This window comes from Physeter macrocephalus, chromosome 13 (genome assembly GCF_002837175.3).
Source record: "Physeter macrocephalus isolate SW-GA chromosome 13, ASM283717v5, whole genome shotgun sequence".
NCBI lineage: Eukaryota > Metazoa > Chordata > Mammalia > Artiodactyla > Physeteridae > Physeter > Physeter macrocephalus.
The window spans coordinates 48763603-48791062 of NC_041226.1; the positions used below are offsets into that span (position 1 = coordinate 48763603).

General features: G+C 40.6%; 1 protein-coding gene across 29 annotated transcripts in view; it reads right to left on the reverse strand.

Moving 5' to 3' along the window:
• KLF12 (KLF transcription factor 12) overlaps nucleotides 1–27460 on the reverse strand; it is a 589904-nt gene that overhangs the window by 58052 nt on the left and 504392 nt on the right. For 27 of the 29 annotated variants that reach the window (XR_008619026.1, XR_008619027.1, XR_008619028.1 and 24 more), the window contains one exon: nucleotides 23480–23542. Coding sequence is in view for 26 of the 29 variants with exons in the window: in XM_028497474.2 (XP_028353275.1) it covers nucleotides 23480–23542 (63 nt within the window). In the remaining 3 variants the exon portion in view is untranslated. Of the gene's footprint in view, nucleotides 1–20303; nucleotides 20641–22334; nucleotides 22402–23479; nucleotides 23543–27460 lie in introns of those variants that run through there. The other 2 variants (XM_055089497.1, XM_055089500.1) reach the window with 2 other exon arrangements.

Genomic DNA, 27460 nt, shown 5'->3' on the forward strand with positions numbered 1-27460 from the left:
TAGTTCTATTTGTAGTTTTTTAAGGAACCTCCATACTGTTCTCCGTAGTGGCTGTACCAATTCACATCCCCACCAGCAGTGCAAGAGTGTTCCCTTTTCTCCACACCCTCTCCAGCATTTATTGTTTCTAGATTTTTTGATGATGGCCATTCTGACTGGTGTGAGATGATATCTCTTCTTATAATCCTTAGGCCAACACCACATTCCCTCTTAGCTCCATGACAGTTGTCTTAAACCATGTACCATGGAACCTGCAGAGCTTCAGTGTCACTGTTTTGAATTATTTTAATTTCAAGTATGTAAGGCTAATATAATAAGACTAAAACTCTCACCTTTGTCCCTCCAAGTGATGAATTTCAACAAGTTCATTGTTCTCAGTGGTTGACTTTAAAACAAGAAATCAGACATTTCTCCAAAGACACACAGATGGCCAATAGGCCCAAAGGGGAAAGTAGGGGAGGAATAAATTTGGAGTCTGGGATTAGCAGATCCAAACTACTATATATAAAATAGATAAACAATAAGGTTCTACTGTATAGCACAGGGAACTATATTCAGTATCTTGTAATAAACTATAATGGAAAAGAATATGAACAAGAATATATATGTATATACATATAAAACTGAACTGCTTTGCTGTACACCAGACACTAATGCAACTTTGTAAATCAACTATACTTCAATTTAAAAAAAAGAAATCTAAATTTACAGAAAATAAGTTTATACTAACCAATTACCACTCTTCTCTCTCTAAATAGTCCATATGAAGTTTCGTTTTAAAGTTTTAAAAAATACAGTTTATTTGCTTTGAAAAAAATCTCAAGATGTCATCGTGAGCTCAGTCACTTCTTCAGTATTTCACAAACGTTTCCTGAGCACCTACTATGTGTGAGCACAGCTCTGAGTTCTGGGGGTTCAGCAGCAAGTGGGGTTGTGACAGTCCCCTTCTGTCATCTGCTGCACACCTACCCCAGGCCACCAAGGGACGAGAGCCTTCACGTTCCTGCAGCCATGCACAATGACCTCTGAAAAGTGGCTGGAAAGCCTAGTGACATGGTGAGTTTCAAGCCCAACCTGCTGACGGTTCTCTCATTTGGTGGCTTTTGAGCAGAGCCAACAGGGTCAATTTAATAAAATGCTGGATATTTAGAGGTATAAGAGAAGCAAAAAAAAAAGTGACAGAAGCAAAGGGCAGTGCTTATTATTTCAGATTCTTGCTACAGTCATTAGACTCAGGGAAGATTTCTGAATATTTAAGGTATTCTGTGGAACACGCACAAGTTTTCACTTGGAAAAGCAGAAAATTTTAAGAACAGAACCAAATCTCTGAAATTACTTGCTAGCTTTACTCCAGTCAAACCTGAGCTCAAAAGACAGAGAGTATATGGATTTTAGTCTCTACTTAGAACATCACAAATAGGAATTTTCCTTTTGCTGAACTTTTGTGTGTTCAAATCACAATAGCTCACAATAGCTAACATTTATAGAACAAATTAAGGTTTGCCGGATGCTTTGTTAATTCTTTTACGTGTATAATTTTATTTAGTTCTTCCAGTACTCTAAGATGATGGCATTATCACTCCCATTTTACAGATGAGTAAAATAAAGCTTAGGCAGATTAAACAACCTTAAAGAGGTCAAACAGTAGAATGTGAGTAACATCAACCCTCTTAGCACTGAGGATATGAAATGGCAGCGTGTATACTTTCAAATGAGAGCTCAGTATTCCAATCTGCTTTTCCCTTAAGAAAACAGTTCATCCAGAAGAAACAATAGTCACCTCTCCCTGTGAGGGACTGAAATGGCTCAGCTTCCCCCGCTCAAAGGAGTGACTGTTTCTCAGTTCTTTCCATCACCGCCTTAAGTCTGGGAAAGCCATAGTACAGTCATGTTCTCCTGAGCATAAAGAAAAAAGTTAGCCCTGAGTCCCAACCCTCCTCCGGTCTTTCATTCTCTTACATAAGAAAATCCCACATCTTTCCATTAGTTTCTCCACTTACAAGAAAAGTTGCTAAAGGAGGCAGGAAGTAGCCTGTTAAATTTCAGATGGGTTGAGGACATCAGCCCTGATTTCTTCAGCTCTGGCTACACTCCATTTCTAAAATCTGAGCTTAGAATATGAGCAAATTTGGGGACTTCCCTGGTGGTTAAGACTCTGCGCTCCCAATGCAGGGGGCCCGGGTTGGATCCCTGGTCAGGGAACTAGATCCCACATGCCACAACTGAAAGATCCCACATGCCACAATGAAGATCTCGCACGTGGCAGAGAAGACCCTGCGTGCCGCAATTAAGACCCGGCGTAGCCAAGATAGATAGATATAGATAGATAGATAGATAGATAGATAGATAGATAGATATTTAAAAAAAAGAATATGAGCAAATTTGGAGGATGCATATTCATCTATGAATTACCTAAGTACTGCATGTGCTGTTACTACTACTCGCTCTTGCCGAATGTTGGCGGAAGGGGTTTATCCTGACTTCCTGCAGGATCAACTCTTCTTATGCAGTCTTAAATTCTGTTGTCTGATCAGTGCTATGTTCCTTAAAATAGCCTTCTGTTTTAAGATCCAGAAAGCACCCGAGAATTTAGCTTTGCCAAAAGACTTACTATACGATTATTTAACAAGTTGAATATTTTTAGAAATCAAGAGGGGTGGCGGGGGAGAAGTACTAGAAGAAATGTTTTCTCATTTCATTAAAGTTACATGGAAACTTCCTTTGAAATGGCTTCTGAAAAACTACCAAGAGATATGTATGTTGTTATATGCATAGGTTTATGTGCATTTATTTCTATTTAGAAAAAGTTGATGCAAGAAGTACATGTTAAAAATCGTTTTGGTAACAGTGTGCTTCGGAACCACGAATAATTTCAGAATAATCACCTTAGTTTTAAAGTCCTATTGTGTTGATGAGAAAAACCATGATGGTGGTTTCTAGGAAGCTGTGGTACCCCAGCCCCCCCAAAAAGGAGAAAAATCAGACGACTATAGAGTACATTGAGAGTTCTTATAATTCCCTAGTTCCTTGAGGCAGGATTGTATGTCAAGCATTTCAGAGAGAAAACTAATCTATACCTTTAAAAAGGTTTTGAAAATCCGTTTCAAGAACCTCAGTGACCTCTCATGTTTATCTGGAAGCTCATCTTTCCCCTTTCTACAAACTATTTTTCCATACTTCAAACAAAGCCAAATGCCAAGATCTGTGGCATCTTTGTACCGAAATAAAATAGAGCTGAAGTGTCTGCTCTGAAATTCTCCTTCCACAAATAAGAGTTCCAGCTGACTCTGGGCAGCCTGGGTTAGGAGATCCAGTGCTAAATTTGGACTGAGATCTCAATGTGCTGGCTCTGTTCCACAGTGGCTTGTTACAGAGAATGAATCACTGAATCTCTATTTTGGACCCTTAATTTCATCACTGACAAAATGTGGTCATTGATACCGAATGTTAATGTCCCAAAGGTTGATTGTGAGTTTCCCATGAGAGAATGGGTGAAAAAGGATTTAAAGGGATAAGCATAGGCCCCCTCCAGTAGGAATCTTCTCAAGACAAGTTTTTACAAAACCCTTTTTGGCAAATCAGTGGTAGGAAAGGAGAGCCGGTGACGGGGGTCTTTGTGCTGGACCACCTGGAGCCTGAGTCAGCTACACGGGAGCCGGTCCAGTATGGGGAGGGGTGGTGGCAGCAACGGAAGTTACACCAGAGCAGGGAGTACAGGAAGAACTGCTATAACGCCCCAGGGCTGCAGGAGCAGGTGTGCAGGCGCCGAAGGGCAATGCAAGAATGGAAAGTACAGCAGCACGTGCTGCTTAAGGCTAGGGTGACGACAGGATGCTCATCGCATGCAAAATCTGTACCAGGATATTAAGAAATAAAACTGCAGGGTGATATACACACATATGTGAATGTGTGCATGTGTCCCTCTACATAATTAGAGTTTGTTATTTCCTGAATGTGGCTGGTTGAGGTTTACCTTCAACGAAGGCTAGTGTTTCCGAAATAAAGAATGCTGACATCCCACTCCTGGGCATATATCCAGACAAAACTACAATTCAAAAAGATACATGCACCCCTATGTTCACTGCAGCACTATTTACAACAGGCAAGACACGGAAACAACCTAAATGGCCATCAACAGATGAGTGGATAAAGAAGATGTGGTGTGTGTGCGTGTGTGTGCGCGCGCGTGTGTGTACAATGGAATATTACTCAGTCATAAAAAAGAATGAAATGATGTCATTTGCAGCAACATGGATGGACCCAGAGATTATCATACTAAGTGAAGTAAGTCAGACAGAGAAAAGCAAACACCATATGATGTCACTTATATGTGTAATCTAAAATAGGACACTAATGAACTTATCTATGTAACAGAAACAGACTCACAGATATAGAGAACAGACTTGTGGTTTCCAAGGGGGAGGGGGTGGGAGAGGGAAGGATCGGGAGTTTGGCATTTGCGGCAACATGGATGGACCCAGAGATTATCATACTAAGTGAAGTAAGTCAGACAGAGAAAAGCAAACACCATATGATGTCACTTATATGTGTAATCTAAAATAGGACACTAATGAACTTATCTATGTAACAGAAACAGACTCACAGATATAGAGAACAGACTTGTGGTTTCCAAGGGGGAGGGGGTGGGAGAGGGAAGGATCGGGAGTTTGGGATTAGCAGATGCAAACTATTATATACAGAATGGAAAAATAACAAGGTCCTACTGTATAGCACAGGGAACTATATGCAATATCCTGTGATAAACCATAATAGAAAAGAATATGAAAAAGAACATATATATGTATAACGGAATCACTTTGCTATACAGCAGAAATTAATACAACATTGAAAATCAACTAGACTTCAATAAAATAAATTACTTAAAAAAAAAAGAAGAATGCTGATGTTTCTGCATCCTGGTGTTAAATCCAGAGATGACAGCTGCACCTAGAGGCACAGAGCCTTCTAGCTTTAGCCAGCTACATCCTTTGGACCAAGGCCTGATAATAGAATCCGTCACTTTTAGGAATGCTTAAAATGATAGTTATTATTTATCAATGAGAATAAACATTTTACTCACTCTGTAGTTAGGAGAAGTTGCGGTTACTACATTTGTATCCATTTAAAAAATATGGCTCATTACCATAAATCTGCAGTACGGAGTTATTTTTGGACATGTGTTCTCGAGCCCCTGGGGACGTACAAGAATGTACACAGCAAATGCACGTTCGTTTAAAGGATATGTTTCATGTAGGAAAGTCACTGCTCTTGCCTCATTGTGATTAAAATCGTGAAGGTGTGAAGGAGCTCACCATGAAGGGGTCTGGGTCAGGAGCCAGGGAGCAGGCTTTGGTTTTCCTCTTCCAGTGACTAAATCATGTGACATTCAGGTCAACTGGAATGAGGGCTGAAGGACATACTCTGACCAATCTAATCCTAATCATGCATATTGATCCATATTAACTGTAATTATTATTCTCCCCAACATGTATCTAACAAAGGACATATTATGTCCAGATTGTGACAATAAGTGGTTCCATATTTTATGAAAGTATCGCATGCAAGAATTACTATATTTCAATTTCACACACTAAGCCCAAGTACCAAGTGCAAGAAGAGAAGGAAATGGTCCTTTGTCAACGCCCGTGCTTCACATCTACAACCTCCACAGAGGCCTCCCGATCTACTGAAAAGCACCAACTTGTAAAAGCAAATGATGTTTCAGACAACGCCGGGCAATAACAGCCATGATTCTGCTTTCACTTAATGCTATTTTCAAGAGACCCAACAGTTTGATAGCATGCAAGTCAAGGGCATGCCACTACACAACTGAATCAATAACAGCGGAACAACATTAGTGGTCATGAGATAAATGATGTATCATTTTTACGTTTCAAGGACAGTAATGTCCGACTACATAGGTAACGCAGGCAGTCTACACCAGGCAGCAGTCTATTACTGAATGCCTGACACCTTCAAAATGGGTCTTTAAACCCAGAGAGAAATCAGCATTCTAATGATATTCCAATGTCAATACAGTGGAGTAGCATCAGGCTGGCAAAGATCCACAGATAAAACCCACAAACAAAAATACTGCATTACCACAATCAGGAGTGTGTATATGTGCATGTGGGCAAACAGTGATGGAACCGTATTAGTTCAATTATTTTTCAGTTTACAAACATGGTAAACCACACTAGGAAAAGGAGACACTTTTAAAAAAACTTTTAAATGAAATGAAAAAATGCAAATAATTGCTATGCATGAATTCCACTAGTTCAAACAGTGCTGACGCCCAGGGCCAACATATGATGCAATATCTAAATATGTTAAATTGCTGAGGCGCAGATATGATTTTTACAAAAGACCATCAACACACAGCAACAATGTAATTTTGCTAACTCATTCCTGAGAGTTTGAAATCTCCCCCCAAAGACAGACATTCCTTGAGGATACCTTCATGGTCCCGGGATTCGCACAGTGACTAGCACAGAGTACGTACTCAAGATAAGTCAGACTTCTGATAAGCAGATAATTTTAATTGAGCAAATCTTGGAAAAACTCTTAAAACATTCCAGAATATTCTGGAAAGTATTCTAGGAGGATTAGAACACTTCAGTTTAAAACCATGCCCCATCCCTTTTTTTCTTCCTTCTTCTAAGATTTCCATAGTGCCTGCTATGTATTGGCCAGACCTTCTGTAAGGTACTGGAGACTTAGAGTCTAAAAGAGAGAGGCGCGCACACGCATGCGCACACACGTACACACACACACACACACACACACACACACACACACTCGCGCTCGAGCATACACACACTCAAGGACTGTGACAGAAGGACCTGGTGGGCACACAGAGGAGGACGTGGTCAATCCAAGCTGTCACTGGCAAAAGGGTGGGGACTTAAATTGTGGAGAAGGCTGTTATCATTAAGAAAGATTATGCAAAATGAGACGGAACTTTGGAAAACACGAACATTTAAAAAGGAGGTAAAGGAAGAGGAGTGAACAGGAGGGATGTAGTGGAAATACTGAGGTCAGCTGAGTGTATCATACTGGGATCAGTTAACCTTGGTCTCCACTTTGTTATGTGTAAGAGGGTCAAAATACTTTCTAGACATTAATGAGATAACTAATGCTAGCTATATATTAGCTGTGGTCCTGCATAAATTAGGTTTGCTTTCCCTTAAAATACTAATAGTCAATATTTATTGAGTCTGCCAAACACTGTTCTTACAGTTTTCTAGGTATTAGTACATTTAATCCTCACAATAACCACGGCACAAGGATTGACAGCAAGTCCCATTTTACAGATTAGGAAACTGAGGCACAGAGACATTAAAAAATTTGCCTTAAGGTTACACAGTTAGTATGTGGTAACCGCAACATGAAAATAAGTAGACTGATGCTTTAATCTCCACTCTGTTCTGCCCTTCTTCATTTTAAAGATTAAGATAGTAATATGTTTTAAGATATCTCCCAGAATTGTTATGAAGAATACATGGAATGAGATGTATGAAAATGCGTAAAACTATAAAAAGCTTAAGAATGTAAAATATCACTGAAAGGTGGTTTAACCAAGTACACAGTCCATTTCCTGAGGAAATCAGACTTCATTGTTCCCGTTTGGAGAGAAGTGTTAAAAATGAGGAGTTTGTGGAAAATCACTTTGGAGACCTACCTTCTACCACCAAAGGATGAATTATTTACCAGCAATATAACCAGGCATGCCTGAAAGCAAATTATTGATTTCAGGGCCCATTTCTAATTCTGTATCAGGTTCCCTTTGTCAGGAGGTAGTACATAACCCACACAGAAGGCAGAGTCAGACGCAAATGATGTTTAGGTGGTTGTTTGTGAGGGAGGAGATAATCAGGAGTTGGCATTTTGATAAAAATAATAACTAACACACATGACCCTGCTCCAGCTGGATCTTTAACCTGAATGCACACATTTAAATTTTAACCTGCTGAGCTCTAGGAAAGAGATATTTTTGTTATATTTTTACCCCTGAGGAAAATGGTGGTGAGGAATTTGATGACTCGCTTAAGGCCAAACAACCAATAAATGCAGAGGACACGATCTGAACTAGCATCCCCTGATCTTAAAGCCTGTGCCTTTTTCCACTGAGTTGCTTGGATTTTTATTTTTATATTTATTCACCCCACCTCAATTTTAAAGGCCTTAAAAAATTACTGGAGAATAGAAATCCACATTCAGTACTTCCGAGGCCACATCTCCCTCTGTGGCCAATTACACCCCTAGATTTGCTTTGATGGACATTTCCTACAGAGTAAATGATCCTCCCTTATTATCATCAGGAGGCCCTTTCTGGTGTGTGCTCTGGGACCATGCGTCCACAGCTGCTATGACCCTGGGGAGGTCCAGCTTCTTAGCCCTTGGGAAGATAAATGATTTAATTCTTCACACCAACATGGATTTGATATTCTTGCACAGTGCCACTTAAAATGCAGGACCTGCTGAGATAGCTAATCGATTAAGAAGAGAAAAGATATTTATTCTTTGTTCATCTGACAGTGTCCCGTGCCTTAATCCTGTTAAACCACAGAGCCACCATTTAAATCTCTTTCCAAATCCTGTTTCCAGAGTTGTGATGTTTGTGGGTGTCTGTGTCTTTGAAGGTGTGGCAATAAAAACCAGAAGCTTGATTTTCAAATCCATCAATATACACAAGAAACAAAAAGCCATGGAATTAGCACACCCAAAGGACAAAGAATTACAAAAAAATTACCCACACAAAGCCCATCCAGGAGGTGACCCCTTTTTATTGGACTAATTACGAGGAAATATAAAAGGGCAAGCTTTTATTAATCAAGCTCTTTTCACTCAGCCATGAAGAACTACTAGGCGTCAAGAAAGCAAAGAGACAGGGTGTTGATGTAAGCCTAATAATTAAATTCAGAATCAAGTAGATCAGAGGGAAGCATGTAAATGGAAAAGTCAGGTGGAGGTAACAACTGGAATCTTAATCCTTTATAAAACTACATGATTGTGGGAACAAAAAGAGAAATGGAAAGCTGTCAAATATATGTATTTTTAAAGTACCAATAAAGGAGGTTACATTTAAGAGAAAAGTGAACAGTGACCAAAAAATACCACGGAGGCATTTTGGAGTATCTTGCCTTCCACAGCATTAAGTCCTTTCCTACAAAATCTCTTCTATTTATTTCCATATCATCTCTGTGAAATATATAGGCAAGAGCAGGTATGAGGGGCTCAATCTTAACCCCAGATCAGATAATTAAGAGAGTGACAGATGAGACCCCCGATCTCTGCAATTCAGGTCAGTATTCTACAATTATCCTTCAAGTATTTTGTTGAGTATAATAATTATAAGCAGAGAAACGGTAAAGATGATATAAGTAATGTCTAAAGATGTTTCTAACATGCAAAAAATTCTTGTTGCTCTCTGAATCTGAGTATTTCTACTTTTTTTTTTTTTTTTTTTTTCGTACGCGGGCCTCTGACGGTTGTGGCCTCTCCCGCTGCGGAGCACAGGCTCCGGACGCGCAGGCTCAGCGGCCAGGGCTCACGGGCCCAGCCGCTCCGCGGCATGTGGGATCTTTCCGGACCGGGGCGCGAACCCGTGTCCCCTGCATCGGCAGGCGGGCTCTCAACCACTGCGCGCGAACCCGTGTCCCCTGCATCGGCAGGCGGACTCTCAACCACTGCGCCACCAGGGAAGCCCCGAGTATTTCTACTTTTTAAAAAAATACTGAATAAGGAATAGGAAACAGCCATGAAAAAGTGGAAGGGAAACCATCGAAGTCAGGAGACAGAAGGTCTAATCCCAGCTCAAATTCGCTGTGCAAACTTGGACAACATTCTTTACACTCTCTGGGCCTCGGTCTTCCTACAAATAATACAAGGATGTGGAGATTACTCATTTCTCATTGATCAATATGGCCTGGGCTGACTGTCCCATGTACCGTGAGGGAAGCCAGGAAATGATGGTCCTGACGACGGAGGGTTTGCCATCTGCAGATGAAAAGGTGGGAAAATCATTACACACAGCCAAACAAATGAGGACAGTAAACCAGATGATGAGGATGGTAATTCGGTTCATACAGTGGCATTGGATCAGGGAGGAAGAAGAGGCTGCTGGGATGGGAGACTGTAGCGAAGACTTTGCACAGGAGAGACTTCTTAATCTGAGTCTTTCAGAATGAGTTTCTTTTGTGATCAAGGTGTTTTGAAAAACATAAGTTCAGTGTGGCTGGAATGTAGGGTCCAGGGCTGATGGGAAACATTTAGGGGAAGCGAAGTGGAAAAGGAGGAAAAGAAAGAGTCATCTTGCAAAGGGTCTCATAAGTTGCTCTAAGGGCTTTGGACATGTAAACGACGGCAAGGCACTGGCAGAGTTGTACAGAAGAGCAACCCCCGTTTGCATTTTACAAAATCATTGTAAGCATGGTGAAGACTGAATACAGCAGCGAGTAGAAAGAATCAGAATCCAAGGAGACCATTAGGAGCTCAGGTTAATACTTCAGGCAAGAGATGGGATGAAGAAGAGCCAACACAGCCAAGAAGTATTTAGAAAGAGGAATGCTAGATTGGGTGATCAAACAGATGTTGGTTTTGACCGAGCTGAAGTTACTGTGAGGCTTCTGGCTTGGGTGATTGTGTGGGTGGAGAACAGGAAGAAAACTGGGCCTGTAGGAGCTGAACAAATAGATTCTTTTCCAGTGCTAAGTCTTTTCATGGAAGAAAGGGGTCAGGGTACTTGGTGTTTTGGGAAAAGACGCCTTTGGGTATTAAGATCTATTTATTTAGTTGAGGTTGAGTGTCTCACCAAGCAGCCCTGGGCTGGACATATACCGGGACAGGTGGCATCATTTTATGATGGGCTGTTGATAGCATACAGAGGTGGGGCAAAGAAAGTGACAGAAACTCACAGTAGTAAGTTTGCACGCTGAGGACACGGCAGGCGTACCGTGATAGTTTCCGTCTGATTTACCTGTGGGTATGTGTGGTTCCTCACTCTTAATAATCCTTTCTCCACAGCGTAGCCAGAGTGAGCCTCGCAAATAGACACGTATCTGGTCATGTCATTCTCCTCCCGTGGTCCCGTTACACTCAGACCACAGGCTGCAGGCTTCTGTCCCGGCCAACCTCTCCGCCCTGACCTTGTTTCACCTGCTCCCCACTCACTTTTTTATGTTCCTTGAATTTTCCAAATGTGTTCCCATCCTAGGGCCTTTGTGTGAGTTGTTTCGAGGACCTGGACCATTTCCCCCAGAGGCTCACGCAGCTGGCTCCTTTTCATGCATCTTCCAGCTTGTGTGTCTCCTTCTTTCAAGAGGTTTTTTTCTGACCAAGCCCCTGGGGTGGCTTTCCAGTCGTCTCCAATCATCCCCCCGTGACACTTTCACCAGAGCACTTATCACCTCCAGACATTTGTTAGTTATCTATCTCACTCGACTCCACGGTAAGCTCTGTGAGATCACAGGCCCGTTTGTCTTATTAAATACAGTGTCCCCAGAGCGCAGAAAAGTGGCCAGGTCATTGCAGGTGCCATAATTTCACCAAATAAGGGAACAAATGAATGAACACAGCTGTTCTAGAAAAGTGACGATGCTATTGAGTACAAAACAAAAAACCCACAAAACTTCTGGCAGTTTCAAAAGTGATCAGGTTTGCAAGTGACATAGAATGTAAATACTTAAATTGTAACTTAAAAGTAAATTCAAGCTATGAAAAAATGGCAAGCAAGTACGTCAAGCCCCACCAGGCAGGTAGGCAGAAAAGAGATTCAGCTAATGCGTTCTAGGGCAGCAGTTGGGTTTAAAATAAACAAGGAACACAGGAACACTCTGCTTGCTATCCTCATTTTCTAAAAGGTCTTGCTCATGTCTTCTGGTATTTTCTGAAGCCTTTTTTTCCCCCCTGAAAACCATCATCACAATGATCCACAACGTTCAATCAAGTCTCCCATTCAGGAGAGGAGAGAGAGGCTGATGTATAAACTCGCACAGATATTCTCTTCGTCTTTTCTCACCTTTCCATGCCAATATGCTTTGCTTTAGTGCCCCAGGAGGTACCCTCCACATAGGCTACAATGTGAAGAGTGCCCCCTGGGTTTGTGCAATATGGCCGTCCTGGAAAGAGAGAATCGCCAGCCAAGTGTGGCAGCACAACATTCCTGGCTGCCTAGGCTTCTTTATGAGGGAAGATTTTCCGTTAAAAATGTCCTGGCAAGACAAAAAAAAAATTGTCACTGCTATGTACAACGAGTTCCTAATAACCAAAATGAAAATGGGCTACATTGTGTATTATTCTTGAGGCTGGTGCTGCACTGGTTTTAGGTTTTGGCATGACTCGGGGGTATCTCCGGGTCCCTTCCTCTCAATGGTATTCCCGGGGCTCTCTGCTCCCATCTCAACGGTCTCCCTGCTACCTGAGCTTTCCTGAGACACAGGAGAGCGTCAGCCACAAAATTCAATGAAAATGTAGTCTTCGAGGAGCTCCCAAGGTAATATTTGAAATACATGGCATGGATTATGGAAAAGACATTCTCTATTAGCCAAGATAATAAGGACTTCTCCAAATAATTGAGATTGCACGGTACAGAGGACTTCCAATGACTTCCAAAGACTTAACAGACGGTTTCATGATCAATAACAAGGCTATTGTCCACAAAAATAGAAAACCCCACAAGTGTCAGCAAAATCTCATAGGAAATATTGGCGCACTACCAACGGGAAGGGGCGAGAATGAGTCTAGTCCCACTTAGAGGCGGAGACTGAGTCAACTGGCAGCATTTCAGCTTCATGATGATTCTACCTCAAAGTCTCCTCTCAAGATCACTCCATGAGCTTTCACAGTACACCCTCCATTTACCAACTTCTACCTCTAGGTGGCAGCAACTTCCTTCTGTTCTCAACACCCTTGCCTTTGGCCTTTGCTTCCTACCTTCAATACAATTCCACCTTTCCTTCTCTTTCTCAAAAAAAACACTTCACAGCCTGTAAAGTTTGGGGACGATTACTTACTGTAAGCCACTTGCACTGTAAGAAATCAGTCCACTCTTTCGGTTAAGCTACAGGGTTCTTCGAAGAGTACGAAATAAGAAAAACAAATACCATATGCTAACACATATATATATAGAATCTAAAAGAAAAAAAAAAAGGTCCTGAAGAACCTAGGGGCAGGACAGGAATAAAGACACAGATGTAGAGAATGGACTTGAGGACACGGGGAGGGGGAAGGGGAAGCTGGGACGAAGTGAGAAAGTGGCATGGACATATATACACTACCAAATGTAAAATAGATAGCTAGTGGGAAGCAGCCCCACCTAGAGGGGTGGGATAGGGAGGGTGGGAGGGAGACGCAAGAGGGAGGAGATATGGGGATATATGTATACATATAGCTGATTCACTTTGTTATAAAGCAGACTAACACACCATTGTAAAGCAATTATACTCCAATAAAGATGTTAAAAAACTAAAAAAAGAGTACGAAATAATTCAGGTCTAAAGTGAAAAATAATAGAAAGCTATTTTCTTTCTTTCTCCAGACCTATCAACTACAAAATCTAAGGAAAGCAATGTCTCTTTTTCTTTACAGTCCTCTAAGGAAAGAAGGCAATGAGTAGAGGAATAGGAAAATAGATGGAATTGGAGAGACTTCTATTTTACAAGAACATTAATTTAATCCCATGGGTAATTTAAATCATTGCTTTCTAAACGATATAACCCAATATGTCTTATGTATGAAGGCATTCCAAATACAGGGTGGAAGAGAATATTTACTAGTCACACAGAATTAGTAACATACAGAGTGTTAGCTACCCTTCTGTTTATTTGGCCTTCACAGAAACTGAAGTAAAGTGGCTCCATCTGTAACCTAAAAAGCTATCATTTCTGCTTGGATGTAACACCTGCCCTTCCTGGAACATGTATTCACCTAATGTATCAAACCACAGTCCTACCTACCTATACTCACCTGCTCAGGATTCTAAACTGTTACAGTTAAGGACGACCCAGGAGAGTCGAAGTAACTTATAGCCTCATTTGAGATTATAATAACTGCTGGGTATGTCAAAAAAATCACCCAGGTGGTAGAAAAAGATTCCTTTTATGTGAAGTTGACATTCAACTGTGGGCGAATACCTAGGGTTTATGAAGCACTTTCTTTCAAGGTGATACTATGACGAGTATTATCTCTGTTGCACTCTTCCCAAGACCAAATCTGAATAGTTTGGGTCAAACACCATTCATTCATTCACTTAACAGAAATACTGGGGTGAAAGGAGCAGAAAGATTGATTTAGCCTAAGTGACAAATTTATACTAGAACCCAAGCCTGCAGGCTTCAAGCCCTATTGATTTCATAGGAGCCTCCTCTATTTTATATCTTTTCACAATAACTGTGTTTGGGTTTTATTTATTTATTTATTTATTTATTTATTTATTTATGGCTGAGTTGGGTCTTTCTAGCTGTGTGCGGTCTTTCTTTAGTTGCGGCGAGCGGGGGCTACTCTTTGTTGCGGTGTGCAGGCTTCTCATTGCGGTGACTTCTCTTGTTGCGGAGCACAGGCTCTAGAGCATGCAGGCTTCAGTAGTTGTGGCTCAAGGGCTCTAGAGTGCAGGCTCAGTAGTTGTGGCACATGGGCTTAGTTGCTCTGTGGCATGTGGGATCTTCCAGGACTAGGGATCGAACCCGTTTTCCCCAGCACTGTCAGGCGGATTCTTAACCACTGCGCCACCAGGGAAGTCCTTAAGTGTGTTTGGTTTTATTTGTTTATTTTTTACTTTTTTGGCTGCGCCTCGTGGCATGCGGGATCTTAGTTCCCTGACCAGGGATTAAACCCACGCCCCCTGCAGTGGAAGCGCAGCATCTTAACCACAGGACAGCCAGGGAAGTCCCAGTGTGTTTGGTTTTAAAAGCTGCTTTTTAACATACATGATTTCAAGCAGGGTTTCTGGGAAAATGGAGAGTTTGAGGGGATTAGGATCAAAAACTGTTAAGTTTCAAGAATGAAGTCTATTTTGACTAAACACTCTTCTTGTGCTTTGAACATTCAAGAGTGAGGCCGGAGAGAAGCCCCTTTTTCTAGTTACTAATTGCAGGGGTGCCTTCATCATCCAAAATATAAGAAAAGACTGCCTCCAAGGCACAACAGTGAAGTTCAGTAACCGCCTTTACTGGTCCCTTCTAGTTCACTGGATAACAGGGCAAGTGGGCGGTGCTGGTTTATGAAGCATCTTCTTTCCCGTCACTGTTTGGTACCAGCAGCTCCTCTTCCTTTGGGACACTCCTTCTTACGTGTGGTCGTAACAGGACTGTCGACCAAGGTAGGTACCCTCCCCACCTCGGCCAAGGGCTGGGCACCTGCGCCAGGCTGGGGCTGATCAGACTCTGACCTCCTTGACTGAGATCGGGGAGCTGGAAAAGGAGTCCAGCTCCCCTCGTTCGGGGCCCGTACCTGCTTATTCAATCTTGCTCCCAGGTGCTGTCCTTCTCCCTGTGTTTCCTGAGGCCCAGGCTCCTCTTTTTTCCTTTGCCTCCCGTAACCCTTCGACAAAATTACCTTTTGCTTAAGGTAAACAGACTCAGTTCCCATTACTTCCAACAAAAGAAACTCACCTGATAAAGGAGACTAAACTGCTACAGACAGCGGATTCCTGCAGGGTCCTCAGCTCTCCTGCTACTTATTCGCTGAGGGTTTATGTGCAGCAGCTGTGACTAAAACCCATGTGATATGGGTTGGTTTTAATTGGGGGGTAAATAGGTCACACGCTATCTACTGCTCTCTTAGAACCGATTAAAAGAAATATATTCATTAGGAGGATATTGGTCCTTCCTTAGGTAATCTAGTACCGTACCAAGAAATGTAATAAATAGCCAAGTTGAAGGAAATTGTTAAGAAACTTTATGAAAATCTAGGGGTCAGCTGAGGAAAAAATATAGTAAGATGAGGATATATTATTTAATTTTAAAATTGCTAGTTCACTGTCCATGTGTATACAGATAAATCTCCATGGCTGGAATGATTATATTGGAAATATGACTGAAAAACCCAAATCAAAACAAAACCACTGGTACCCCAAGCATTCTCTCAAGATTTATGATCCTGAGCAGTATTCCCAGCACATTCAAGAACACATTAGGATTTTTGATTGGGTCCTAATATTAAGTCATTATTCTTTCAAATATATATATTTAGAAGTCAGCTTTGGTTAGCTAATTCTTTAGCCCGAAAGTATCCACTGAAAAATACTGTAAAAGGCTAAGAAAGACTGAGGCTCCTCTAGAGATATATAAAATAAGATCTTTCATTGTTTTAATTTCATACATTAATTATAACAGAACTTGTACTGGTGCTAACAGTCGGTACATCATTTTTTTCATATTGGGACAGTTTTTTCCTTGCATTATTCATTAATGACTCCCTAAATCCCCTTATTCTGCCTGTTTCATTACAACACAACCATTATTTTAAAGGTCTACATCTGAACAAGTTTAACAGGGAGGGGATTGTGATGGAGGATAATGCACACTGCACATTTTAAAACTATAAAAAGCTGTAGTTTAAGTAGCTTTCCCAGTAAAATCATGATTCCTGATTGTGTGGATTTTAAATACCCTTAAGCTATATAAAACCAAGCCAAGAAACAATTATATGAAAAAATATGCTACAAATCCCAGAATTACAAACAAGTCATTTTGTTTTTTTCTTTTCTTCTGCTTACTTTGGATTTAATTTGCTCTTCTTTTTCTGGTGTCCTAAGGTAAAAACTTAAAGATTATTGACTTTATAGAGACACAGACGTAGAGAACAAACATATGGACACCAAGGGGGAAAAGTGGCGGGGGGTGGTGCTGTGATGAATTGGGAGATTGGGATTGACATGTATACACTAATATGTATAAAATGGATGACTAATAAGAACCTGCTGTATAAAAAAAATAAATAAAATTAAATTTAAAAAACAGATTACTGACTTTAGATCCTTCTTCTTTTCTAACATATGCTTTCAGTGCAATAAATTTCCTCCTAAGCACTGCTTTTTGATGCAACCTACAAATTTTGATGAGTTGTGTTTTCATTTTCCTTTACAGCTGACCCTTAAACAACACGCGTTTGAACTGTGTGGGTCCACGTATATGCAGATTTTTTTCAGTAAGATGTACTACAGTACTACACGATCAGAGGTTGGTTGAACCCATGTATGGGGGAGCAGGGATATGGAGGGCTGACTGCAAAGTCATACACAGACTTTCAACTACACAGGGTCAGTGCCCCTAACCCCTGCGTGTTCAAGGATCAATTGTAGTTAAAAGTATTTTTAAATTTCTCTTGAAATTTCTTCTTTGACCCCTGTATTACATAGAAGTATGTTGTTAAGTCTCTGTGTATTTTTAGATTTTTCCAAACAAGTCCTTTTGAATACTGAACTAATATTTCTTGGTCATGCTAAAATTAGTTAATACAACAGAGATGTTTTAATACACAACAGTACCACACCTAGCTACACTGCTGAGAAGGTGCCACAAAGAACAAAGAATATACTGACATGCCCAATAAGACACGAGTATGGTCCTGAGCAGCGGGTTGATAAAAACAAATTCCTAATGAACTTTTAATAGAAAAATGTCTCAGAAGTGGTGACCTTTTAGCTCAGCATGATCTTATAGCCTTAATTCTCCCATAATTAGAAAATAATTGTAGAAAATAACTTACTTTAACTTTTTTCCCAAATCATCTTTATTGTGATGGAAGTAATACTAGACACAAAAATCAGCTGATATTACAGGAATGTGAAACACTTTTATCGACCGTTCTTGCTGAAATTCTGGGTAATAGAGAATTGAAGAATATTAGACCAAAGGTCGTTAAGAAGGGCAATCTGAAAGACAGCATACAAGTTTAAAGGATACATAATTGTCACCAAGCTAAATTTGAGGAGGTGGTGGAAGTAACGAATTTACTAGCTGACACTGGATTATAACATGAGAAAAGATATGAATTTGGAGGGATTTTAAATGTGGCAACACTGTGGAAGTACTTTTCATTGTAATTCAGGATACAGAGAACTCGCAAACCGGTTTATGATTATATAAACCACGGCCCATTTTCTGAATCTGTTATCAAACACTGGAGAGACCATGCTTCCAAACTAAATCTAAAGGCAACCTGCTGTTACTTATTTGCCAACACGTATGGATTTAAAAAAATAAAATAAAAAAGAAGCCCAGGGCTTCCCTGGTGGCGCAGTGGTTGCGCGTCCGCCTGCTGATGCAGGGGAACTGGGTTCGCGCCCCGGTCTGGGAGGATCCCACATGCCGCGGAGCGGCTGGGCCCGTGAGCCATGGCCGCTGGGCCTGCGCGTCCGGAGCCTGTGCTCCGCAATGGGAGAGGCCACGGCAGAGGGAGGCATACCACAAAAAAAAAAAAAAAAAAAAAAAAAAGAAGCCCAGGCAGGCACTCTGGGAATTGGAATTTTCACATATTAAAGTTCAGACACAGTATCATAATTTTTGCCCCGTAAGTCAAGAAGCAGTGAAATGCTCTGGTAATTAAAATAACATAGTCAATATTATCTATAAATAATGAGCATGTAAGGATCTGCAGGATGATGAGTAAACATTCTGGCAGGGAGCAATTGCTACATATTGGAATGGAAAGCAGTGTCTTTATCAGGCCTCCCCCCACCCCCCGCCCCCCCCATCACATCAATCTCATGGGAATTTCCCAGACAAAAGCCTTCTGCTCAGCTTGTAATGAATTAAACATCCATCTGATTTAATCTTTAGCATTTCCCTTGCTCTGCCCACAGGTAACTAACTGCCACGTAGCAGAAAGCTGACTGGACAGGAGTGCAGCGAACTGCGTTTATGCCCACATCTGACATGGAACACAATTCTGTCTTTGGACCTCCATTTCTACGTTTGTAAAAGTGAGAGGCTGAACCGAACTTGATAATTCTTACAGTTCCTTTTCAGCCCCACAGCTGATAACTACTGCATTTGGACATGTAGAACATGGGTTAGTTCTACCTCAGCTTTCTGAAAGGTTTCCAGTATCAACAACTTGAGCACCTTCCTCTATTAAGGCACAAAGTTTAAGCAAGAAGGAATGTCCTTATTTTTATGACAAAAATCCATACTGGTTATACCCTTCAAAAAGTCTCCATGAAGTCATGTCTAACATTTGCAACTATATGCATATAAATATTTAAGTTCATTGTAGCACAGCGTATCAAACAATAAAACATCAAAGTGTGCAAAGGCTCTTCCTGCCCTCCCGAAAATTGGTGACACGGAATTTTTTCACTTCCAAATGTGAAATGTGATTCACACCCAGAATGTGTCATAATTTGCATGGATACGCTATTAAAACTGGAGCTTCTTTTGTAGACAGCTATGTAACATCTCAGGCATGTTGGTAAGAAAGGAATCATGACTGAGACTGGTGGTGGCAGCATCCGGTTGGTTAGAGAAAATTAATCCTATCTTACTAATGGCAATTCTTAGTCACAATGCCTAATTTTCTCCATTATCGTATAAATAGTCCACAGTGTCTATTATGTGACACATACCTCTGTCACATAATAGCCCTACATGGATGCTTTGGGTGCATAGTACAACCATGACTACACCATCATCAAACAACCATATACACTCAAGTCTTTGAAAACTTTGGGACTGGAGAAGGATGGAAGGAGAAATAAAGAGAAGAACGAAAGAAAAGCTATAAATGAGCATATACTACATGTCTGTTTTTGGAATCCTCCCACTGATCCTGGCAAGCTTGGAGCCTTAAATCAACTTCGAGGTTCAGTTCAGAGATATTCCCCACCGAGCCCCTCCCTGTCCTGGTTCAACCTACACACCAAACACAGGTTCCAGATTTCTAGAATAGCTTTAGGAATAAAAGAGCTGAAAGACGACTTGGAAACAGCCATTCTCTGTGGATTTGGTATGAGAATACAAGAGCTTCAAGCAAAAAGATCTGTGAAGAAGAAAAGCCTATCTGTACATTCAACTCTCTAATAAGACTTGCCCCATTTGCCCCCATTTGCCCCCCCATGGAGCAAAATATTTTTTTTCCTGTCATTATCATATGTAAGAAAAAATACCAAATGCTCTTGAAAAGGTTCACGTTGGACAAAGGAAGGTGTGAAAGAGGCGAGCTGTGACACGTGACATAGAGAATGAAGTTCACGTGCTGAACCTCAAAGGCTTCATCAATCCTCAAATCAGCAAATATTACTAGAGCGGGATGGCAGTCAGGGGAGAGCCATTCTGATAGAGTTCATGTCTGGTCTGGATTGCTACCTCTGATTAACTGAATATTAAACGAGTCGTCCAGTGATCTCGTGTTCTCTACTGGGGTGCTAACAGATCTTGCAAGAGGTTCTTACTGCCATTTCTTAATCCTAAAAGTTAGCAGGTAGTTATAACAAACCTGGCTCTATCCTAACATCTGTCATTGGACCCTTTACAGTCTGGTGCTTTCAGCTCCTTCCTGGTTATGTATATTTTTTTAACCACATTTTCTTTCCATTCCAGCAGGTTTGTTTGTCTTGAACATTCTTTTCCACACCTTTCTTCAGCTCCAAAGGAAATATGCTGCCACAGGAATGAGGCCGGTGGAGGGATGCTGCCTCTTGTACTGACATTGTGCAAAGAAAAACACTACTTAACAATTTTAAGCCATCTTTACTCAATAATAAACAGTGGTTTGATAGTTCAACCACAGCTGTTGACATTTACAACCAATTGTCATGCATTTCCTAGGCATAACTTACAAGTTCAAGCTTTTTCATCTTTTACTGAGGTTTAATGCTTTATGTGATGAACAATATTTTTTAACTGATTGCACCACTTGCTGGCTTCACAGAATCACCCAACATCACTCACATATAATGTCTGCGGATCTAACTCAAGCTGGAACCAAGTTAGTGCTGAACTTGCCATCTAATTCTATAAACTATCCCAAACTTCTATTTTGCGGAGAGCAACGATCACTTTCATATCCATGGCTAGCATGAGTATTTAAAACTTCTGGATTTTCAGAGCCAATATTTCACAAAGAAATAGCAAGAGTTTATCACTTAAGTAGATGTAGATGCTGGGTGATTCACTGGGCTTCTTCCTAGCTGGGTGATTTATTTCCATACACCAGCCTCATAGTATTTACGTAAGAAAAAATTCAAGGTAGCATATGCAATAGGATTTTTAACTAAACTCATGACCAAATAATTTAGAAATGGCTCCAGGTCTTTGTATATGTGTTTCAATCAATAAAGGAAGCGCTGTGTCAACCCTCTGCTTTTCCTATTCATTCTGGGTCTTTACTCAAAAACCTTCTCCTTGGGGATGGGTTTTCTGACAATCCTCTTCCTTCCTCTATACTCTTCCCCTTCCCAACTACTCACTCCCAAACTAGTCTTAAACAGAGCTTATAACATTCTCTTCTGAACATTATACTATGAATGTATCTCTTAGAGCATTATCCACATTTTATTATGTATTATTTGTATGATGTAATATTGTATATTATATATGTGAGGCATCACACACACACCCCCCCCACAAGACAGTGAGCCCCGTAAAGACAGAAAGCATATCTTATTTATCTTTGTAATCTAGTGCCTGAGAGTGTAAATAAATGTTGCTGAATAAATAAATGTAGAATTTTCTCAAGCCTAGTAGTAAAGATCCCTTTTGTTTTTCATGGATTATTTCTCTGGAGATAAAAGTGGTTTAAACTTACTAACCAAATACTGTGCTATGAATTATGTAGGAACAAGTGACTGTTATTCTAATACTCCAGAAAGGAAAAGTGAAGGAAAGAAAACGCGTTATGTACTCGGTGTTCCACATTTAGCCACTGAGAAATAAGGTGTAGAAACTGGATTTCATACGGGACAACATGGTACTCTACCCATTAGCTTATGTCACTCACTTGAACAGCTCATATTCTCTATTTGTAATAAAGTTTCTTTAGCACAATATGCTTTGGACTAAGAAGGAATATCAGTTCCATGCAGTCAAAAAAGGGCCTGATTTCTCCCTTTCCTTTTAGGTAATGGCAATCAGCATTATTATCCTCTCAGCTTTCCAGGTTTGACAGGGAACGGTATGCTTTAGTGACTGTGAGAAACCATGAGGGATGCCCCAGCTTTTAGGGAGTGTGTAAGCAAATGGCTGTCTCCTCTGTACTCCATTTCCCACTCTGTGAAAAAGAAAAGCATAATATTTAACATCACCAAGCTACTGTGAGGGTTAATTAGATTTAATGGGGGAAGGGAGGCAAGCTGATTAAGCACTATTCAAATTCAAAGAATCATTATTTTGTGTCTAAAAATAATCCTGATTTAGGAGTAAAATTAATTTGGAAGCTCAATCTTTGGTAATCATCTTCCCATACCTAAAAAAAAAAATGCCATAGTTTTTAATCAAAATCCCATTCTAAGTGCAATTCAATGAAGTAAAAGAATGGAGACCTATGAATGTCCGACAGTACACAGATCAGTTCTTTCTTTTTCTTTTTTCTTTTCCCTACTTCTCTCCCTCCCATCCTTTGCTCCTTCCTTCCTTTTTTTGAAGATACACTATGTGTGGAAAGGTTAATTTTGGAGAATGGAGTAACGTAAACAAATACAGATTTAAAATCGACATTGATTTTTGTTCGTTTGTTTCATATGAAACATTTGTGAAACACTTTAAATTCCCTCTTTAAGGCATCAGTAATCAATGTTCTGTGGCTGAAATAACTCTTCAGGTCATATCTGATAAGTTCCATCTCTATTTTTGTTCAAGAACTAGTCAGTCCACCTAGAGGGGTGGGATACGGGAGGGTGGCAGGGAGACGCAAGAGGGAGGAGATATGGGGATATATGTATATGTATAGCTGACTCACTTTGTTATAAAGCAGAAACTAACACGCCATTGTAAAGCAGTTATACTCCAATGATGATGTTAAAAAACAAAAAAAAAGAACTAGTCAGTGAAAGAAGATCTTTGTATTCCCCAAATTAAAAAACAAATCCCTTGATATTTAAGGCTAAGGTCATAAAAAGGGCATCTAAACAGTAATCATCATAATTAATTTAATAGATTAATTTACTATGAAAATCTTCATGAGAAGTAGAAGCTGGTACCTGAGAAAAATCCGAGTTGTTGTCTAAATCTTACTAAAAAAGTGAGTGTCTTCTAAAAATGGGAAACATTCTTTAAAAGTGTAACAGTTGATAATCCTTGGAAATACGCCATATCTGTTAGGAAAAAAATGTTGCACTCAGTTTTTGGTGAGTGAAGACGATTTGGCTGGAAAGGAACTCTATTTGTGTTTGTTTAGAATTTTCCAAAGGAAAGGGAAATAATGTAGTTCAGTCAGTAGAAATGTATTCTCTACAGAGAAAGCAGGAATCATTCTCTTTTAACACAGTTCTATTAAAAATTCCCATAAGACTTATAAAGTCTCGTCACCGAGACTGTATACTCACCAAGCAAACTTCTGATTATTGATTCGATTTCCCCGGACCCTTGATACTGGGGACGGATGTACCCTGTAGGAGATGAGAGTAATCCAGTCATTGAAAAAGCATTTTCCTGATTATAAATGAACAAATAAAAAGTGATCTGGCTTATAAATGATCTCTTTTAGATTTGCTTAATATAAAATGCCCCAGAAGTTGAGCACCTCTTAGTAAATGGATGCAATTAAATTCCTATGCCTACAGACCAGCAGTCAGTCTCTCTCTTTCCTTCTGCACCACTTTTAACATAAAAAGTGTTTGTCACAATGTTCACTGTGAAGACCCCCCAAAAGCAGGACCAGTTTTAGTGAGTTGATTCATTCATTCAGTCCAACAAAAAGTTACTGCTGCCTACCTAATCCTTGCCAGGTTTAGGAGTGCATAAAGGTAATGTAAGGTCTGGTGCTGGCCCTCAGTGAGCCCTTTCTGCTACCTGTTTCCATAAGGAGGACACGAAGAGACAGTCTAAGTATACACTCCCTCAGTCAACTTCCAGACTTAAAGCCCTGAAAAGCAAGATAACGAAGGGGATCAGTATACGCCACCCCAAAATACGCTACTGAGGCATAAGGATTATTTTCATTTGAAGGCAACCACAAAAACAGGAGGAGGAGCTCTCTACCTTCCCTTTATGTGCCTAAAAGCAGGGCATACATTTCCCTTTTGTAAAGGAAATTTTCATTTTTAAAGGCGTTCCCTCCCCGCCCCCCCATGCCAGGAAGCAGAGTACAATGTACAACTTTTATCACTAAAAATGGTGTTGAGATGAGCTGGCATAAACAACACCTTATTTACCATTAGTTTCCCCCATACATTTCCTAGTCACCTTCCTAAAATTTAGCCCCCCTAAACGTCCAGACCCCCTTTTCTTTTGACAAGGCACTTCTCTACAATGTATTACCCTTTGTTAAAATGGTATATAAGCTTCAAACTGTAACCACCCCTTTGAGTTACTCACCACTGAGTATTCCTGCATGCATGCATGCATGCACGTTTGATGTGTAAATAAACTTTTGATTTTTTTCCCTCTTGCTAGTCTATCTTTTGTCAGTTTAATTTGCAGGCCCCCAGACCCTAAACATGAGAGGGTAGAGGAAAAAAAAAAATTTTTCCTCCCCTACAATAACTTCATCCAAATGTCCAGGCACAGAATCTGTGGGAATGGAGGAGACAGGATAGGTGAATAGTTATTTCTAGGAGGAAGGTCTTCTAGATGTGATACTCTCCAGCCGGGCTTTAAAGAAAACAAAGTCATTTCAAACCTTTAGCTACATTATGGGGAAAAGCTAGTAAAGACTGTATTGTTCTACAAGCTTCCAGGGTTGGAGTCATCCACTGGAAATAGTTGAAATTTCTAGGAACTGCTAATATCTTCCAATCAGGAGCTAGCTGCCGAACCTCCATGAACCTCCACCTCTTCGTGGGTCACTTACTGGCAGCACAATTTGCTCTACTTCCTGTCCTTGTGGACACCTTCCTGCTTCCTACGAAAGTACCTATCTTTACTAGGTACTTGTGAGATCTAGGCAGTCGTTAAGCTTGTGTTATCTTTACCCTTTATGTCTCAGACATTATTCTATTTACAAGACAAGCAACAAAATGGGGATTTTAAGTTGGTCTTAAAGTCCACTTAGAACCAAGAGCCCCAAGGTTGATTAGAATCCCAGTTCTCCATAGTTGTTCAGCGAGTGAGAATCATTTCAAAACGGACAGTACAGTTCTAGCCCCTCAGAAGGGCCAAATGCAGTCTTTCCGTAAATCCAGAGCCAGCCTGCACTTTGCACTCAGAAGGCTTATTTCTTCCAACATCCCTTATTAACATTCTTTTCCTCGCAGCACTTCTCAATGGATTCTGCAGCTGAGCTGCTCAGCACAGATTTTCTGCTCCGTATGGGGGAGGGGTTGTTGATGATGCAGAAAGATGGAGACAGGCCAGACAGACCCTCTGGTGAACTGTCTCATTCAAGCACGGCCCACTTCCTGCTGTTTTGCAGCTACAGGGATCACCTGTTGGTCTTGGCATCCGGCCACAGGGGGGCCTATCGGAAATGACAGACTCAGCTAGAAATGAAAGCCAGCTCATATTCCAGTACCCCAATTTGGGGAGAGAGAGAGAGAGAGAACAAACACGCAATAAAAATGCCTAAGAATTATGCACAAGGTAGCAAGTCTCATTCTTCTTGCTTTCTTTTTTCTTTCAGTCTGTCTGTTTGAAACACAGTCATCAAAATGGAATTGTGAGCCAAAAACTGTCTCTCCAGTTAAAGTTCCCTGACCTAAGGGAAAATGCAGGAAATCCTCTTGAACCCTGCCTACATACCCCCGCTGGGGTGTCAGATTCCTACTGCCTAAGTGAAATGTGAAGGAGTAATAGCCCACATACTCGCGCAGTTCTTTAATTCAATGTGTACCTCATGTTGCTTCCTCCTTAATCCTATTTCTAGTCATCATGAGAATTCCACCAGGTGAAGTTTGAGGATAAAGAAGTACTGATGCTTCTCACTGCGTATATCAGTGGGAAAAAATGGGTCTGTTTAACCTATAATTACAATATTCTCTAAGTAATTGTATCTTTTAGCAAAACTTCATTGATCCAGAAATCAAATATTGTAAGTTGATAATTTCTGTAATTGTTTAACAGTCTTCAAAGAATTCCTGATTGTGTATGTATGCCCAAATAATTATAAGGTTTCTCGAAACGGTAAAACAAGAAGGGTTTTTTCCCTTCCCAAAGTGAGTAAATTGATAACCTGGAGCTTACTTTATCTGATAAAGTAGACCGTAAAGGTTTGCATTTCAGCTACTCCCCAATTTCATTTCTGCAAAAGAATATGCAGTGTTTCTGTGAGCTCTGTCTTTAAATTGTGACACTTTTTGCCTTCGTCTGCCTTCTTTCCACATATAGCAGCTAGGCAGGTAGCAAAGTCAAAACCCCAGTAGGAGAAACCACCGTCTAATCTGCATGTCATGCATTATTCATGACCTCCTGATTCCTGCACCTGCATCGAGGCAGGAAGCTTGCAGGGAATGTTCATTATTCTTCTCTTAGCCTCACACAGGCTCGATTACTGCTAAGCCACTTTGTTCTGTAAGTAAGGGTTTCAGGCCTTAGTACTAACCGCTGGATATGGAAAGAAAAAAAAAAAAATCACCAGGCTGAAGAAAAGGGCAATCTTGGTTGTTGTATAACATGTATTCAATCCTACAATGTGCTCTTCCGAGACTGACAGTTTAGGTCAGATGGAAATGCTCGCATTTGGTAATTTACATTACACAGAAAAAAGGAAGCTATAACGTTAAGGCCATGTACACCAACTGTTCTATTTATATACACTTACTCATCTGAGGCAGACAGCATGTTTATAATTTTACCCAACACAAGGCTTAATTTAGCTTTTTTGCTTAGCATGTGAGAACTTTTTAGATACCTTCATACAAAAATGATTCTTCCTTCTTTGGGTATAAGCAATAAAGGACCCGACCCTCAAATCTTGTATTTTAATGACTAACATTTCTAGTTAATCAAGAGAATATGACTGGTCTGTTTTTTTTCAATGTTTTCCTGAACCTACCCGAATGGCTGGTGGCGGGATGTGAAAGCCCGATCTCCAACGCAAATTATTGATCACGGATGAACTGCTGGCAAGGGCACCCATCCTACCTTTTTACTATCCCCACCGCAGAAAAGCTGTGACAATTTAAATCCAGTCTTATAGCCCCCAGTGGAATCAGGATGAAGTGGTAAAGAGTACAAACTGTGTAGCTGCCTGGGATTGAATTCCAGCTCCACCATTTACCAACAGTGTCATCTTAGGGCACGTTGCTTAACCTGTCTGCCCTTCTGTTTTCTCATTTCTGCACAAATGGAGGCAATGATAGTGGCCGCCTCCTAGGTCTGTGAGATTTAAATGAGTTCATAGTTTTAAAGCGTTTGGAACAGTGCTTGGT